The sequence below is a fragment of the Podarcis liolepis genome, assembly GCF_965112155.1.
Source record: "Podarcis liolepis genome assembly, chromosome: 10".
Lineage (NCBI taxonomy): Eukaryota > Metazoa > Chordata > Lepidosauria > Squamata > Lacertidae > Podarcis > Podarcis liolepis.
The window spans coordinates 39,983,157-39,998,936 of record NC_139562.1 but is presented as its reverse complement, the minus strand read 5'-3'; the positions used below and the strand labels follow the sequence as shown (position 1 = coordinate 39,998,936).

The window sequence follows — 15,780 nt, the reverse complement described above, 5'->3', positions numbered from 1 at the left end:
CACCCGCGTCCCATGAAACAACTGGTAGACCTATATTAAAACAGAAGGGGGTCAGGGAGATGTGAACAATGGCCCAGAGAGTCCCTTAGGGGTATAACCAAGGCTACTAAACTCCTCCCCCCCCAACATGGGTGCTGGCATATGTGCGTATGCCAAGCAACCTTGTCTCCCATCTTCCAGGGCTGGGCGCAACAATGCTCCTAGATGTAGCATTCCACAACAGGTGGGAGCAAACTTCTCTTAGCCCTGATGTGCCTGTGGTCAGTTATTAATATCACAGCAAGACCTTTTACTTTTAATATTTTTAAAAATGTATTTGCATCTTCAGCTGTTGAAGATGCTCTTTGGAATTCCTGAGCCAAGTTTTATGTGCTCTTCAATTTATCTTGTGTAAATTACGCTTCCATTGTTTTTAAAGGATTCGTTTTTAATAACACCAGCTCTCGGTCTCACTCTGTCTTCATTTGTGTCCTGGGGCAACTGGCTGTTTCCAAAGGTGCAACAGAAACCTGTGGTTTATGAAAACAATAGTAGAATTGCCATGGGCAATAGTTAGCTGGCAAGCTGCCACAGGGAAAAGGAAACATGTCTTGCTAATATATGTAATTTCAGTGCTTATGTTTATCAGGAACTACACAAACTAAATCTTCAGGGAAAATTGTGGACACACTTCATGAAATTAAGATTCTAAATTCTGTTGTGTCTGACTTGCCTTCCATTTTAGTGAGCAATGTGCAGCCAAAGGTATCCTTGAATTTTCTACTACAGCAGCTTGCACCCAATGAATGGGCAAGGCAATTTTGAAACGAAATACAATTTTCAAGTGTAGCCCTGTAAGTGGGTACAGGAAAAAGTTTCAGTAAACTTCCTGCTGTGTGTGCAGTGCTTCCCTGCATAGTCATGTAACTTGTGCAAATTGGCCACCCTAATGCTATCCTGAAGGTGATAGACTTCCCAGTTTGGAATACTCTGGCAAGTAGCCGTGCCTCAATTTTCTAAATTTGTATACGCACCATTTATTTCCCTACAAACTGTGTATTCTGAACTGGAAACTCGAAAGTGCATGGTTATAGCAAGCTGTAAACCAAGCATATTTTTTTTACAGATATCTAGCCATGAGGATCTGTCACAAAATTGACCCTTTGATTTGAAAACAGTCTGAGCCAGCCTGTTAGCTTTGGATTATAATTATTGGCTTATCTACCTCCAGAGGCTTTTGCAAATTTGGAATATATAGTACTTGGGTTTAATACTACTTTTATAGAAAGAAAAGTGGATGAAAGAGGAAAAATAATGATACCCATATTGTGTTGCTCAGGATACAAAGTAAGCCGCAGCAAATTCATCACCAGTGCAAACAAAACGCAACCAATCTTTAACCATAGTTAAGGGGTTGGGGGCAGGCATAGGAACATATATTATCTCCCCCACCCCTGCTCCTTCAAAGCATGATTCCCACCCCCTTCTGCACCCTCCTGCCAGCCTTAACTACCACTGACCATGCTCATATAGTGTTGTTGCCAATTTTCTGAATTGAATGGATTTTGAAGTGACCCTCCCCCAGGTTGAAAACAATGGTCTTTTTACGAGGCGAACCAAAAATGCCTTTTAATTTTGGCTTGGTCTGTAAATACACTCAACCTTATTCCAGACTACCTCTGCCCTCTTGTATTCTAACAGCAGCAGCAGCAGCCAGAAGGAGGAAGCTGTTTCTTGGGTCACTGTTAGGTCATAAAACCATACCAACAGGGTGTAGGGCTATAGATCGCCAGGGATTCTGGGCCCTTAGAAAGGGATGGAGGAGAGGCCACCAGTGAGAGAGCTTTCCTTGCAGATGGTTTACCTCCTTACCCATCTTGCTTGGTAAGTTTGCTGAAAGCATCCATGTTCTGATATTTTCCCGAACATGCAGTGTTTAAATGTGATGATGAGGGTGTGGCACTCATGCAAGCCCCACCCAAACACCCCTGTTTGAATTCCCTTTGAGCTTCTGCTGTTGAGTGGGCAACATACGTAGGGGTGGTGGTGATTGTTCTCTTGAATGGGAGTGGAACACCTTGGATGATGGGTGACGTTGCTTGATTAGTGTCCCTGATTGCTAAGAGGGTTCTACTCGGGTTTAAGTGAATACAAGTAAAAATGTGTTGCACGTCTTCCCTGTTCAAAGCAGAAGGCTGGAGCCTGAACACACCAGCCTGATGCACATGGGATTGCTAGGAGCAGGGCTTTTGTGCATGGTCCATGCCCCATCCCCACATTTCAACATAGGTATGGTTCAGGCAAATGCTTGAACTTGGCTAGAGTAATGAAGGCAAGTGTAGGGAAGGTTGGAGAGAATAAATGGCTGTCAAGAAAGCACTCAGAGTGGTCCTTTTGAGCTTTCAGAGAATTTTATGAAAGAGTTCACAAAGTCCCAACCAAGATGGCTTTAAGAAAGGGAAGTGTCAGAGCAGTAAATCATTTTATCACTTGTCATAGCATTAACTGGTTCTTTAGAATCATATTAAATATAGGCAGATGCAAAATTTTCCCTATTTATGGATAAGTATATTCTTGCATTGCAGAGTGATATTGCATGCTTGTGGCATTCATATGCAAAAACAAGTACACAAGGATAGGGTTTTGTCTGTGATTAGTACACATTGTTTCACAGCCAAAATGTCAACCAGCCTGCTCTACCCTTGGTTCTTGGCTGTTGCTTATCACTATTCTAAATTAAAGAGCCAAATGGTTTGCTGTTATGCTTGCTATTGCAAGCAAAAATCATGAATATTCAATGCACCCCTAATTAAAAGTGATATTTTATCAATGTGACACACAGACAAAATTATTTCCATGAGGAAGTATCTCTACATGAATAGAGATTTAGGATTGTATCAACTGGTTTTTCTCAGCTGATGGTAAGGCTTCCTTCAGTGAAATGAGGAAGGAAGCAATTTTCAGCAGTTTCCCTCTGAGTCTCTGCTCCCCTAATTTTTTTATGTGGGGATCCCCAGTCATCTGGAACAAATTTGGCAGGGATTCAGGGGGAGGGGTGAGTGCCAAAAATTGCTTATATTTCCATTCCACTGAATGAAGCCTTGCTATCAGTTCAGCTACATCAGCCTAACACATTTGCATCATTTTAAAATGAAAGGTTTAGCATATTATCATATCATGCAGATACAGCATATAGTATATGCCTAAACTTGACCTATTAGCTAAGCTTGGGCAGCATGCTAAATCCAGGAGGAAGATGTTGGAAGCTTCTACTTTTGGTTTACTACAGTTTGTCATGTCATCTGAATCAACAAACTGTGGATAACATAAACTAGCATTAACTTTAGTTAATTTCAAACAGGACAACTTCAAAGCTTGGTTTCCAACACTGACTGGCTTAAAACAACCACAGTTAATCACAATCAATGAATTCAGCCATTATGGTAAGTCATGGTTCATCAAAGGCAGAAGCTTCTGAGCAACTCCTCCCAGCTTTGCAGAAGGAGAGGAGATGATAAGATGTGAGAAAAGAAGGACATTAGGCATGCCTTATTATAGCATAATGTCTGAATTATGCCAATGTGAGACTTTTCAAGGCTGAAGTTAAAGTGTGTAAAGTTCAAAAGCAGAGGATGGTAGGGAGTAGAAACTGCCTGGGAAACATCAGAATAAATTATTTTAACCATCTAATAATTACATCTTTTGTCTTTTTACAAGTTTAAAAAGGTTAACTGTAGGAAATCTGTATGTTGCAAAAAGTCTGTGCCTAGCACTAATTCTACCTTACTTAGACTCATCATGTCTTGATAGTTCACTTGAAATTAATCCTTATTATCGTTGATGTGCCATGCCTTTAAAGTATATTTAAGGATAGAATGTACAAACTAGAGAGATGCAAAATAATTTTCTCTGAAACATTATTTTTTAGTATGTTGAATTGTTAGCAATGTAGATATGTTTTCAGTCTCCTGCTTCCTTATTTAACTTTGACATAAGAGCCCAAAGCAAAATGTTGTTGTTTTTTCAATCTAAGACAATTTGTGTGGGTGGGAATTGTTTCTCAAGGGTGAACTTTTGCAGCGGGTTCTACAAGCATTTTATATTGATTATTAGGTAACTGACTGAACATTTCAGCTGTTTTGTGGGGGAAATCTTTTTAAAAAATCTATTAGAAAGCTACACTAGTTCCAAAATATCAGTTATCAATAAATAAATGAGTTTGGAGAAACACATGTTTTTGGTTCAAGATACTTCGCAAAAATACCTAGCAGAGTTTCTTCACTTTTAAACTGGAGGTTTCATTTTATTATGCTTGGTGTTTTAATTTGTTGGAAGCCAACCAGAGTGGCTGGGACAAACCAGACAGATGGGCGGCATATAAAGTTGTTGCTGCTGCTGTTGTTAGACATTATTTCCTGCCCCATAAACGCTGCTACAGTCATACCTTGGAAGTCAACAGAATCCGTACCGGAAGTCTGTTCGACTTCCAAAGCATGGCTTCTGATTGGCTGCAGGAGCATCCTGCAGCCGATCAGAAGCCGCTGAAGCCCCGTTGTATGTTCGGCTTCCAAAAGAACGTTCATAAACCGGAACACTCACTTCTGGTTTTTGATCGTCGGGGAGCTGAAACTTACGAGTTCCAGGGCATTTAAGAACCGAGGTACGACTGTACTTGTTTGCTTTCACAAAGTTGCCAGTTTCTGGAATTACAGTTTAAGAAGGACATTGATACAGTAGAGTGGATCCAGAGGCTCAGCCAGGACTGTGAGGGGTCTGGAAACCAAGTTCTGTGACAAATGGTTGAAAGAACTGGCTATAGTAGATTAAGGAGAGATTTGATGCCTGTCTTCCAGTATCTCAAAGACATTTTCTGTTCCATCGTCAAACAGTTTTTACCCTTACGAAGTTACCTAACATTAGGAGAACCTTCTTAAGGGTGAAAACTGTTGGACGATGGAACAGAAAATGTCAAAAAGTGATGACTCTTCTTCGCTGGCAGCTAGATAGCCATCTGACAGAGTAAAATGCTGCAAATGTATCCTGTATTGTATTTCCTAATTGAACAATGTGGTTCTAAGATTACTTCCAAAGTTGCTTCCAATTGTAAAATTTTATGATTCTTCTCTCTTCCTTTGTGTGTGTATAATATATGTGTCTTTGTTAAATATTTTCCTTTTAAAGGTGGAAATAAAACTGCAGAAACCCACTCAACAATTTCTTTTGGACACTACAGCAAAAGGGATAGGGTATCAAACACCCATCCAGAGGCAATTTCACTTTTGAAAAAAGATTTTTATTTCCTTATTTTTGCCTGATGAAGAATCTCTAGGTCATGTGCAAGACTATGTTCCACCAAAGTTTATAAACAGTATTAAGCAAGGCTAATTATTTACCAGAATTCAATATTCACTCTTGCATCTGCTCTTCATTTTGCATCTATATGAATTTTAAATAGCTAGTAAAACAGCTGTAAAACAGTCTGTATTCTGAAACAGAAGGGAAAAATAAATCTGTATTGCCTCAGTGGATGCCAATATTAAAGCTGCTAATAAAAGCAGAAAATTAGTTCTGAGGTCCTCTAATGAAGAGAGCAGAATATCCAAGTGGCATAAACATAATACAAAAGTGATGCTATATACTGAGCACTACAAAAACAATAGTTAATTGTTTCAGTATGTGCAAGCATCTAATCTAAAGTTCATAACAATAGAGACTTTCCAAAACAAGGGGATTATGGAGTGAATATATCAAAGAGTAACTGTATAGGCAAAGCAGAGAGCAACCGGAAAATTAATTCAACCTCTGTGCTTGCTTTAGTATCCCAAAGTTGTGACGTGTTGTTGTGACTGAAGCGTTGTTCTACATCTACCTTATTTTCAGTATGCCCATCACTGCTTTGTCTCAAACTTTGTGATTGTTATGGATGAAGAGAAGGCCACTACAATGGCACGGTTCAGACATAATAACAGACCACCGTTTGTTGTTCTTGCATGAATCTTGTGGCTTCCCCTCTCCTTTTCATACTGCAAGATGAGATTGAAAGCTTCTGTTTCTTGTTAAGAGTCAACCTCAGTTTGCAATCTGCAAATGATGGTATATTCAGGTCACTCTTAAAAAATAAGAGGAAGAAAAACCTGGATCTCCTTGCAGCATTGCATCTTGCTCCTTGCAAGTGTGGTGCAACAGCCTTTGCATGACGATGTTAGCCACTGTTTCTGTAATGAGAAAAGTTACAGATAGACATCCCTTCACCCCTGCCCATACTATTTCAGCGTGGCACAATAGGGAAGAAAAGTGGTGTGCAGTTTTACTTTGAGAGACCAAAGGAGGAATGCCAATTCTCTGGGATAGCGCCCAATATTTGGGCATCAGCACGGACAGAAAAGAACAGGCCAAAGAAGTGATAGTGGGTTTGGGAGTGTTTCTAGAGCATAGCTTGGTCTATAAATCCTTTGTCGTCCTTCTGTGGACTTCATGTATTTTAGAAGATGGGGGGAAATTTCATGATTTAGGCATAATTTTTGTGGAACATGCATGCAGGTGTTTGTGAATGTAATATATAACTCATATATATCGACCACAGGCCAGTATCTTTCCAGGTCTTTGATAACTATCCTGTCTTTATTCAGATAGTTGCAAAAACCTGATTTTCTTCTTCATTTTCTCTCTGAGAAAGTATTGCATTTTCTCAGGGAGTTTTTCCCGTTGTATATCTTGCATCTTCTTCAAATATAATCACTACAATTTTGCATCCTATGCAATCATATAATTTTGCTATAGTTATCCAATTTTCTATCTTTATCCAGAAAAAGTTTTTGAGCTTTATTCTTGTCTCTGTCTTTCATTGTGGCTTAGCACAGTATCATTCTAGTGACTTATCGCCAGGAGAGAGAGGAAAAAGTACAACAGCTGTGGGCAGCAGGCCTGAACTTGGGATCTATTATTATTTGAGTTACTATATTTAACTGTTTAGCCGCTGGCTACAAGTCATCCATCCTCAGTGGTGTACACAAACTTAGATCTTTGTTCAGCAGTGCTCTCTCAATCCTATAAAATGATAAAAAGTAAAACTGCCAACTAGTGAGTGATCTGTTGTAATATTAAGCCAACCACTCTGTGGCTTGTTTCTCTGTTCAATGAAATGAATAGGCTCCATGTAACTTACTCCACGTAAGAGAAGATTGCAGGCAGCATGTATCATTCACTAAAATAAAATTATAGCAATTACCCCTATGTCACTTTATTTCTGAGTGGGGATTTGAACTCTGGTCTCTGAGATCCTAGTGCAACACATGAACACCGCACTAGCTTGTGTCATGCTGTTACTGTATGGTCTTCCATGTCTAACCTGTTGTAAATGGAAAACTGTTCAGATGTTGCCTTCCATTGCAAAGATTCCAGTAGACCATCCCTGAGAGGATGGCAAGGGAAAGTGCAGAATCTGACTCCTTCCAAGCATCTACACAACACAATCAATTTGTTAATGTATGGTCCCCCAAAATCTATGTAAATAGAAGTTGGCATTAATGTAAGACCTTCTGCCATGCTTATAGAGAGACCATGCCATGGAGAGTTGAAGCCTTTGGTATTCCGTGATTCAGTTATTCAATAGTGTCCTCACTCAATCTTTTTTTCTTATATGTGACTGATATAAGCATGTAACACTCTACAAGTTTTGTTGGAATGTATCAAAGTAATTTTAGTATAACATTATTTTTAAAAAAGGGCTTTACTAAAAAGAAAACTTTTTTCCCTTATCTACTCAACTCAGAAAACTGTGGAGAATAATTTTCCTGTCCTATGCCTTGTGTTCAAAAAATGAAATAAAATTATTTCCTGCCTGCCTTCCACCCTCTCCCCCTTGCCCCCCACCCCCGCCAAGAGTTGTGGGCTAGGGATAAAATTATCTACAGCACACAGATTCAGAAAAAGCAATACCTATATGAAGTATGTGTGATTCTGATTGGCTGATTGTTGATATATTGAGGGGCAGCTGAACATATACCCTCCCCCAAAATGGGGAAAGTCATGCCAAGTGACATTTTGGTCTGCCATATTGGTTCAAAATGATGACTGGCATCCAAATATTGACATTGACCACTGCTCCCAGCTTGGGAACCTTCGTGCTAAGTTTGGTGATGATATCTCAAGAGGCAGCCGAACCTATGGAGAACAGATGGAGAGACAGTCAGGCTACTTTCTGAACTAATAGTAGATAGCCATTCTAGGTAGCAATCTGCTTTACCCTGTCTGTGAAACAACTCTAGCCATTTTCTATTATCATTCCCTCTACCTGAGGAATTTATCAGGTTAAATCTACTAAACAAATCACTAGCAAGGCCCTATCTTGCAGTTATACTTACAAATCCAACCTTTTCCAACCTCTCTCCTTCCTGATTTAATGTTTCCCGTGCTTCCCAGCCATGATTGGTTGAGAGTATCCAGGAGATTGACACTATGTTCTGTCCATCACTGGTACCACCATCACAGTATTCAACTTTGTTTTCAGCAGCCAAACATTTCCTTGACAAAGAAACATTTCTCAAAACATTTCAGCAGGAACGCTACCAGTCTGTGCAGCTGTCTTTTTGTTCTTTTGTCGTATTCTCCCTCTAGATTTAATATGCCATTGATGGAAATTCCAAACACTGAAATTTATTTTAAGTGGGAGCTGAACCAAAAATTTGTGGGGTTCAGTTTTTGTAGCAAGAAGATTGCTCTTTGTGGACTGCATGCATTTTCTCTGAAAGATACGTGCTGTTTAAGAAGACACCCCTCTCAAACTTTTCTGTGTTATTTGGATGTACCACACAGCCACTTCCTGAAAGCATTCAGCAGATGTTTTGTTGTATTTAATACAAAGCCCTGGGTTTGATACCATTTTTTCTTGAAAGAACAAATAATTCAGTTTTCAAAAGCTTCAATCATTTCCAACCAAAAACACACTACTAGGATGTGTGCAGACATTGCTATTGACTATTCATAACAGTATTCAACCATGCGGAGGACCAGTCCCATGCAAACATAGGCTATCATTTGCATCACAACAAATGGCGTTACCATTTTTAAAAAAATCTTGAGGTTTTGCATCAAGGCTTTGGAGGTTACAAAAATGCATATTTATAAAATCCCATTTTCTTAGCATTCAGATTCTTTAATCAAGAGAGCTAAACAGAACAAATTATCCTAAATAACATAAACAGCTATAAAAGTGCTTGCCTTAGACGGCCTTTTTCTGCATATATAAATATAAATGTTTTAGTGAACTGCTTCGGCTTTTGTATTTAGAAATTCACCTCTTTTTAGTTTCTTCCTTGCTTGTGGTTAAACGTTTTTCTTTTACAGTACATTGCCAGTATATAGACCAATAAATTTGACTCTTGTTACTTTATTTTTTATAATTAAATTCTCACTCTCTATACAATTATCTTTCCCCCCTCCATTTTTCTTTTAAATACAGAGGGTTGTTGCTACAGGAGAACAGCAGGCTTTCAGAAGCACTACATTACTATAAATTGGCCATTGGAAGCAGACCTACTTTAGCCTGTAAGTAAAGCTGCATGTTCATTTGTTTTTAAAAGATGCTTTTCTCTCGTGCTGTGGTATAAATACCACTTTTGGAAAAGAGCGCTGAAAAATACATTTTATCTGTAAAGAATTAATTGTGCGCAAGGGAGAGATTCTGCTTGCATATAGGTATTTTTCATAATACCTCCTAAGCCCCACTACGTGCAAAGGTTGCTCATTACCAGCCTTCCTTATTTATTTGGAGAATAGCTACCATTCCTGTTGAATTTTATGACAGAAGCTTTGTTTGTTCTTCAGACTCACATACCTACCTTGTTGGGGCTCAAATGTTTTTCTTGTTGCAGTAGTAGAATGTGGCATTTTATCGTACATAATCTTCTCTAGGGGAGTGGGTTGTGGCAAGAGTCATTAAATCTATAACATGACCATTGCCAGTCATGATGGTACAAGTTCAGCAACATCTGGAGGGCTGCAGGTTCATCACCCATCCTTTATAACATACTGTTTTGACAATAAAGAATTGGACCATGTTGGAGATTGTAAAGATCAGTTTTACAAAAAAGTACTAGCAACTGTAGTCCTCATGGCTTTGATGGTTTTAAGCAAGCCTGGCTATAGTGGGATCTCATATGAACGTGTGATGTCTTTTTATTTTTCTCTCACACAGCTGCCTATTTAAATACTGGTATCATCTTAATGAACCAAGGCAAGGCTGACGAAGCCAGGAAGACATTCCTGAAGTGTTCAGAAATTCCTGATGAAAATTTAAAAGATCCACATGCTCACAAGAGCTCGGTTACTAGCTGCCTTTATAATTTGGGGAAACTCTACCATGAACAAGGACAGTATGAGGTGAGAGCTTTTTCTTCCACAACCATGTTACATACCTTCACAAGCTTCATTATAATAGTTGCTTAAAACCAATTGGTTGAGGCCAGAGCTGTGCTTAGCAGTGTTCCACCTTTGCATTTCCTGAAGGTTTGGAGCCTTCCGTGAGGCAGCACAGGGAAGGCAGAATTTTTATTTGTGAGAACGTGGCTTTGAACCCAGCATGATACTTCTAGAGATCTGCAAAGGGTATGGGAGGGTGTCATTCTGTGAGAAGGAACATAAATTTCAAGCAATTTCAATAAATAAACTGTGAACAACCATTGGAACATAGGAAGCGGCTTTATAGCCTTATACTCATGGGTCCATCCAACCAGGGCTAGGAAATGCACACACACCTGCTCCATCTCTCCACCTCCACCACTGCCTGATGTTACTGGAGGTGGCCCAAGGAAGCCCTGGCATGCTAAATGCAGCGGGGGAGAATAAAGGAGGCCAGAGAGGAGCAGGCAGGAGGAGTGGTGGTGAAGGAGGCGGCAGAGGGTGACAAGTGCAGGAGGCAGCAGATGGCACCTCCCAGTTGTCCCCAGCCTGCTGCTTGAGGTGACTGCCTCATTGAGCCTTATGAGCAGGCAGGTCCTGCATCTGCTTCAATACTCTTTGCACTGACTGACAGCAGTTCTCCAGGGTTTTAGACAGGAGTCTTTTCAAGCCCCATGTGGAGATGCCAGGAACTGGGGGCTTTCTGCATGCAAAGGCATTTCTCTATCGCTAAGCTCCCTAGTGAGCTTTGACCCTTGTCCTGTGGTTTTTGTATGTTTATGCTTGGGCTAAGGTAGCCCAGCTGAATAAGCCTCAATGCAAAGCTGCTTGTATTTTATGCATTCTGCATAAATCAGTTGTCCTTCATATTCTTCCAGCCTTTTGTATGAAACAATACAGATTGTAATAGTGATTTGTGTTTATAGTAGATTGAGAGCTATCATTGTGAGCATTTGAATCACATGATAATAAAAATACTTGTCTGTAGTTAAATCCTAATTTGTATATTGTGTAATTCTACAGAATTTTAAATGTAAGCTAATGAGCCTTTGGAAGTTCTTAAATATTCCATTTCCCCTTCTTCAAATGAGATGGGAAATGATGAAAATTATTCTGCATTGCGTTGAAGAGACTCATCTTTTTTGTTGACTTTTTTATAAGTGGGAAATGTGACCCTCTTCATGATTAATGAAGACAATTGCATCTTTCTTGTATTAAATTTGCATGTAGAAATTGCTTCTGAATTCTCTAATAAGAACATTTCTTTCTTTCTCTCTCCCTTCCCCCAGGATGCCCTTACGGTTTACAAAGAAGCAATACAGAAAATGCCAAGGCAGTTTGCACCACAAAGTTTATATAACATGATGGGTGAGTACAAAGCAAACATTTGAAAAGAAAATTCAGCATTTTCGCCATCAAGGTGATTAGATTATTTGTAACTCCCCATTCGATTCCTGCAGTTTCATTCAAGATTATTTATATTGGCCATTATATATGAGACACTGAGACCTTATTGTTCTGCCCACGGTACAAATTTCTGTTTTTCTGTTAAATTAATTTTTTTAAAGTTTAGGGAATGTATTATTCCCTCTTCATACTTTCAAAGTTCATAGACGAGGATTATGGAAACAGACCTCATCCCCGATGACCTATAAATGTACATTCACATGGGCAACTAGACCCATACATGTGTACAAATGTATGTGTGTAATGTCTTCCACAGAAGGTTTTTTTTTGGGGGGGGGAGGTACCAGGCTCCTTGATCAGACGGAGAGAAGCCTAGATGTCTGACTGTTTTTTTAATTTTAGATTATGTATAAACCACTTTCCTATATTTGTGTATCCAAAGTGCTGTACAGTCAATAAAACCAATTTAAAGCAACAAAAGATCAATACGTAAAACTCAGACTAAAAAAGCAGTAGCAGATGAATCAGGCAAGACTCTGAATGCCTGTTGAAATAAAATAATCTTAAGATCATATCTAGAAGTGATTAAAAAAAGAGGGCCTGCTGGATCTTCCCAAGAGGGAATCTCCAGAATTGTCCCACTACCACTACCACCACTGAAAAGGTCACACCTTACTTTCATTTGTGAGTGGGTTTTCTCCACCCCAAGGAGGAAGGAATGTGGCTTTCTTTGGAGTGTGAGGGGGCATTTCTTCCTCCCCATGTGGCCTGCTTTGGGCCAATCGCCTCGGGAGAGCGAGCTTGCATTTAATAGTTTGCTCCTTGCCCAAGACCTTTCTTCCAGTCTACAGCCCATGGAAACAGGGCACCCAAAGCTGATTGAAGGGTTTGGTAAGTTCCTATGGGCTTAAAGCAGTCTTTCACTTGGTCCTGACCTAGACTAGTAAGGAGTTTGTCAGGATTAGCACACAGATGGGCAACCAGTTGATATAAAACCATAATCTTCTGGCTACCTTATGGCTCTGTTTATATCTGCAAATGTGTGTGTTTAGTCAGCAAACCGCTTGTGACCATGATCCCATAGTGCCCACAACCTACATTCAGCTGAATGTCTGAAAAGGGTTTGTATTATGCAAGTTGGACATTCGTTTTGTTCTCTTGTGACAAAGAACCTAAAGAACTATATATTTTAATATAGCAAGGTTATTCTTAGTCAGGTGTGATCTTCAGGACTTGAGATTTAATGTTCTAGGTAGCTGCCATTGTACATTGACTAGATTCCCTGAACCGACTTCTTCTAAACAAACTGTGAAAGGGACAAACAAATTATTTGTACTTCCACTTACCATAATTATTGAAAAGGACTGAAGCTAGGCTTGCACATGGCCCCACAAATCTCTTCTTCTTCTTCCTTGCTCACTACACAGTAAGGTAGTTGAACTAACTCCCTGTAGAAAGCTTTGGACAATTCTAAGCTTGAGAAGATAAATGCTCATGGGTGTTGTATTTTATTTGAACTAAGGTTTCATGCAAAAATAAAAGTTCAAATAGTGGGTCTGTTTAACTCTTCGATTACAACGTGTTTGGTGCTTTCAAAGAACAAGAACTCCAGTTAGACCTATTATTAACAATTTAGTGCTAAATTGTTAATATGAAGTCACTTGTACCATCTGTTTTCCATGAATTTCAAGGAATATGCCCAGTGGCTTTTGTCTCACTGGTCTGGCCAGCTGGTTCCTACTTTAAAAATGTTGCTACTTTTACTGTAGATTGACATTTTTAGCCTTCAGGTTTAAAGTTTGACAGTTTAGTTCTCTCTTCTACTTATTGGTATCATGGTCGTTCTTGCATTGTCTACCCAGAATGTGCATCGTATATGAAATTGTGAAATAAATTTGGTTTTCAGTATTGGTGTGATTTATTTGGCCAGGTGTGCTTGATTCAAAGTAAGGAAACCATATGTTTGGCCCTTTACCAAAGGAAAACAATTTATCAGTCTTTTCATTTCACTTTCAAAAGGGAGAATTAGTATGATTTAAAATGATTATCAGTCTAATTTTTTAAGATTGCATGAAGTGTTTGTTTGGTGTATGTTTTCCTTTTTTGGCACTTCATTTTAAGAAGAAAGTATAAGGGTAACACAGATTAATTGGCTTGGCATTCGGACATGCCATACAAAGGCTAAAGTCCAACTCAGCTGCATTAAATAGGTAATCTATTTTGTTTTAAGGCTTCAATTAATTCTTGGGGTCAAACGAAATAATGGTCCCTATGGGAACTTGAGTAGTTTAATGTTAAAATTAGGCTTGCTTGGGCCTTTTCTGTCCTGGAAATATGATATTATGCAGTTGATTGTGTTGCATTGCTCTTAAAACCACACAAGCCCACCTGCTAGAATAATTCATATGTTAGTCAGCTTAATGGTATAAATGTAAGTTGGAGAATAGGGGCTTTATTTTAATATTAAAAGGTAATAGGAAAGAGAGCAAGGCTGAATATACTCAGGTTTCAGATCATTAGTTACATACATTTTTTCCTGTATGTAACTTCATTCCTCTAAGTGCACCTGAATGCCTGTCCTTCAGGTGTAATTTTGATAAATCATCTAGGTGGTATTTTGACACTTTGTTCATCATTTGTGCCTACCACTACTGGTCACAATTAGGTATCCCTCTTCAAATACACGTGGTTTTCCTTACTTATCATAAATATGAGGAAATTCAGGTGTGGCTTCTGGCTGTTCCCTCATTGCGAGAAGTGAGGTTACAGGGAACCAGACAGAGGGCCTTCTCAGTAGTGGCGCCCGCCCTGTGGAACGCCCTCCCATCAGATGTCAAGGAAATAAGCAGCTATCCTATGTTTAGGGAGGTTTTTAATATTTAATGCTGTATTGTTTTTAACACTCGATTGGGAGCCGCCCAGAGTGTCTGGAGAAATTCAGCCAGATGGGCAGGGTGCAAATAATAACTTATTATTATTATTATTATTATTATTATTATTATTATTATTATTATTATTATTAGGCTCATGTGCAAGTAGTTGTTGCAGCTGTTTTTGGCATCTGTCTGTCTCAGGTGACAATGGCATGTGCCTCTGGGAGTGAAGTCAAACCGCTGGTGCCTGCTGTGGCTGCAGAAACCAGTAACTGCTGCCACCTGTATTGTTTTTGCTGCAGTAGCAACACCAAAGTGAGCTCTTTGGGACACAAGCCTGGGCAGTGTGTATGGAGGTCTTGGGCTGCTCAGATGACATGACCACCCACTTGGTCTTGCTGCTGTGGACCAAAGGAAAGCAGAGTAATACACTTGGCAGAAGTTTTGCTGCAGATGTTGCAGGAAGAAGGCATACAAGATGCACAGGAATTCATGAAGATGCCCCTAAATGGCTTAGTAATACATTCTGTCAACTTCTGCCTTGTAAGAATGTGCTGAGTATGAAGACTTGGAAATCCATAGTAACAGCAGTGGGGTTTCTGACACTTACAGTGTAGTTGTATAAGTTGATCACTGGGTGGTCGACATAAAAAGAAGGGCTGCTTTAGACTTGCAAATGGTGACACAGTGGCCTGGTTTGCACATAACCCAAGCCATGGTTTAATTCAATTATCCAAACCCAACCCAGCATCTTAAATATAGTTTGTTAATCACAAACACACTAAGCTTGTAAGCCATGGTTTGTTGTTTTATAAACCTTGGTTTAGGTAAACTATGGCTTAACATTACTTGTGAAACTGGTCCATGGTTCCTTTTGTCAACCAAGGTTTGCATGTGTTGTTTTCTAGATAGTCAAAGCCAATGCAATATTAAACAATCAGATAGCTTTAAAACAAACATAAGCAATGGGTCTAAACAACAGTAATAGTCCGACTCACCCTAGTCAATACTAATTTACCACATTTGCAAATTGATGGATTAACGTCTACAAAATATTTCTTAAACTGTGCAACTTTAGTGCCTTTCAGAGTGAATCGATTTCAGCAGGCCTTTTCTTTGGTTG

The 15,780-nt window shown here is 39.3% G+C and overlaps 1 protein-coding gene across 1 annotated transcript in view; it reads left to right on the top strand.

Moving 5' to 3' along the window:
- TMTC2 (transmembrane O-mannosyltransferase targeting cadherins 2) overlaps positions 1 to 15,780 on the top strand; it is a 197,425-nt gene that overhangs the window by 122,508 nt on the left and 59,137 nt on the right. Inside the window, exons 5-7 of the mRNA XM_083463090.1 lie at positions 9,440 to 9,525; positions 10,175 to 10,359; positions 11,667 to 11,745. Of these exons, the coding sequence (XP_083319216.1) occupies positions 9,440 to 9,525; positions 10,175 to 10,359; positions 11,667 to 11,745 (350 nt within the window). The remainder of the gene's footprint in view (positions 1 to 9,439; positions 9,526 to 10,174; positions 10,360 to 11,666; positions 11,746 to 15,780) is intronic.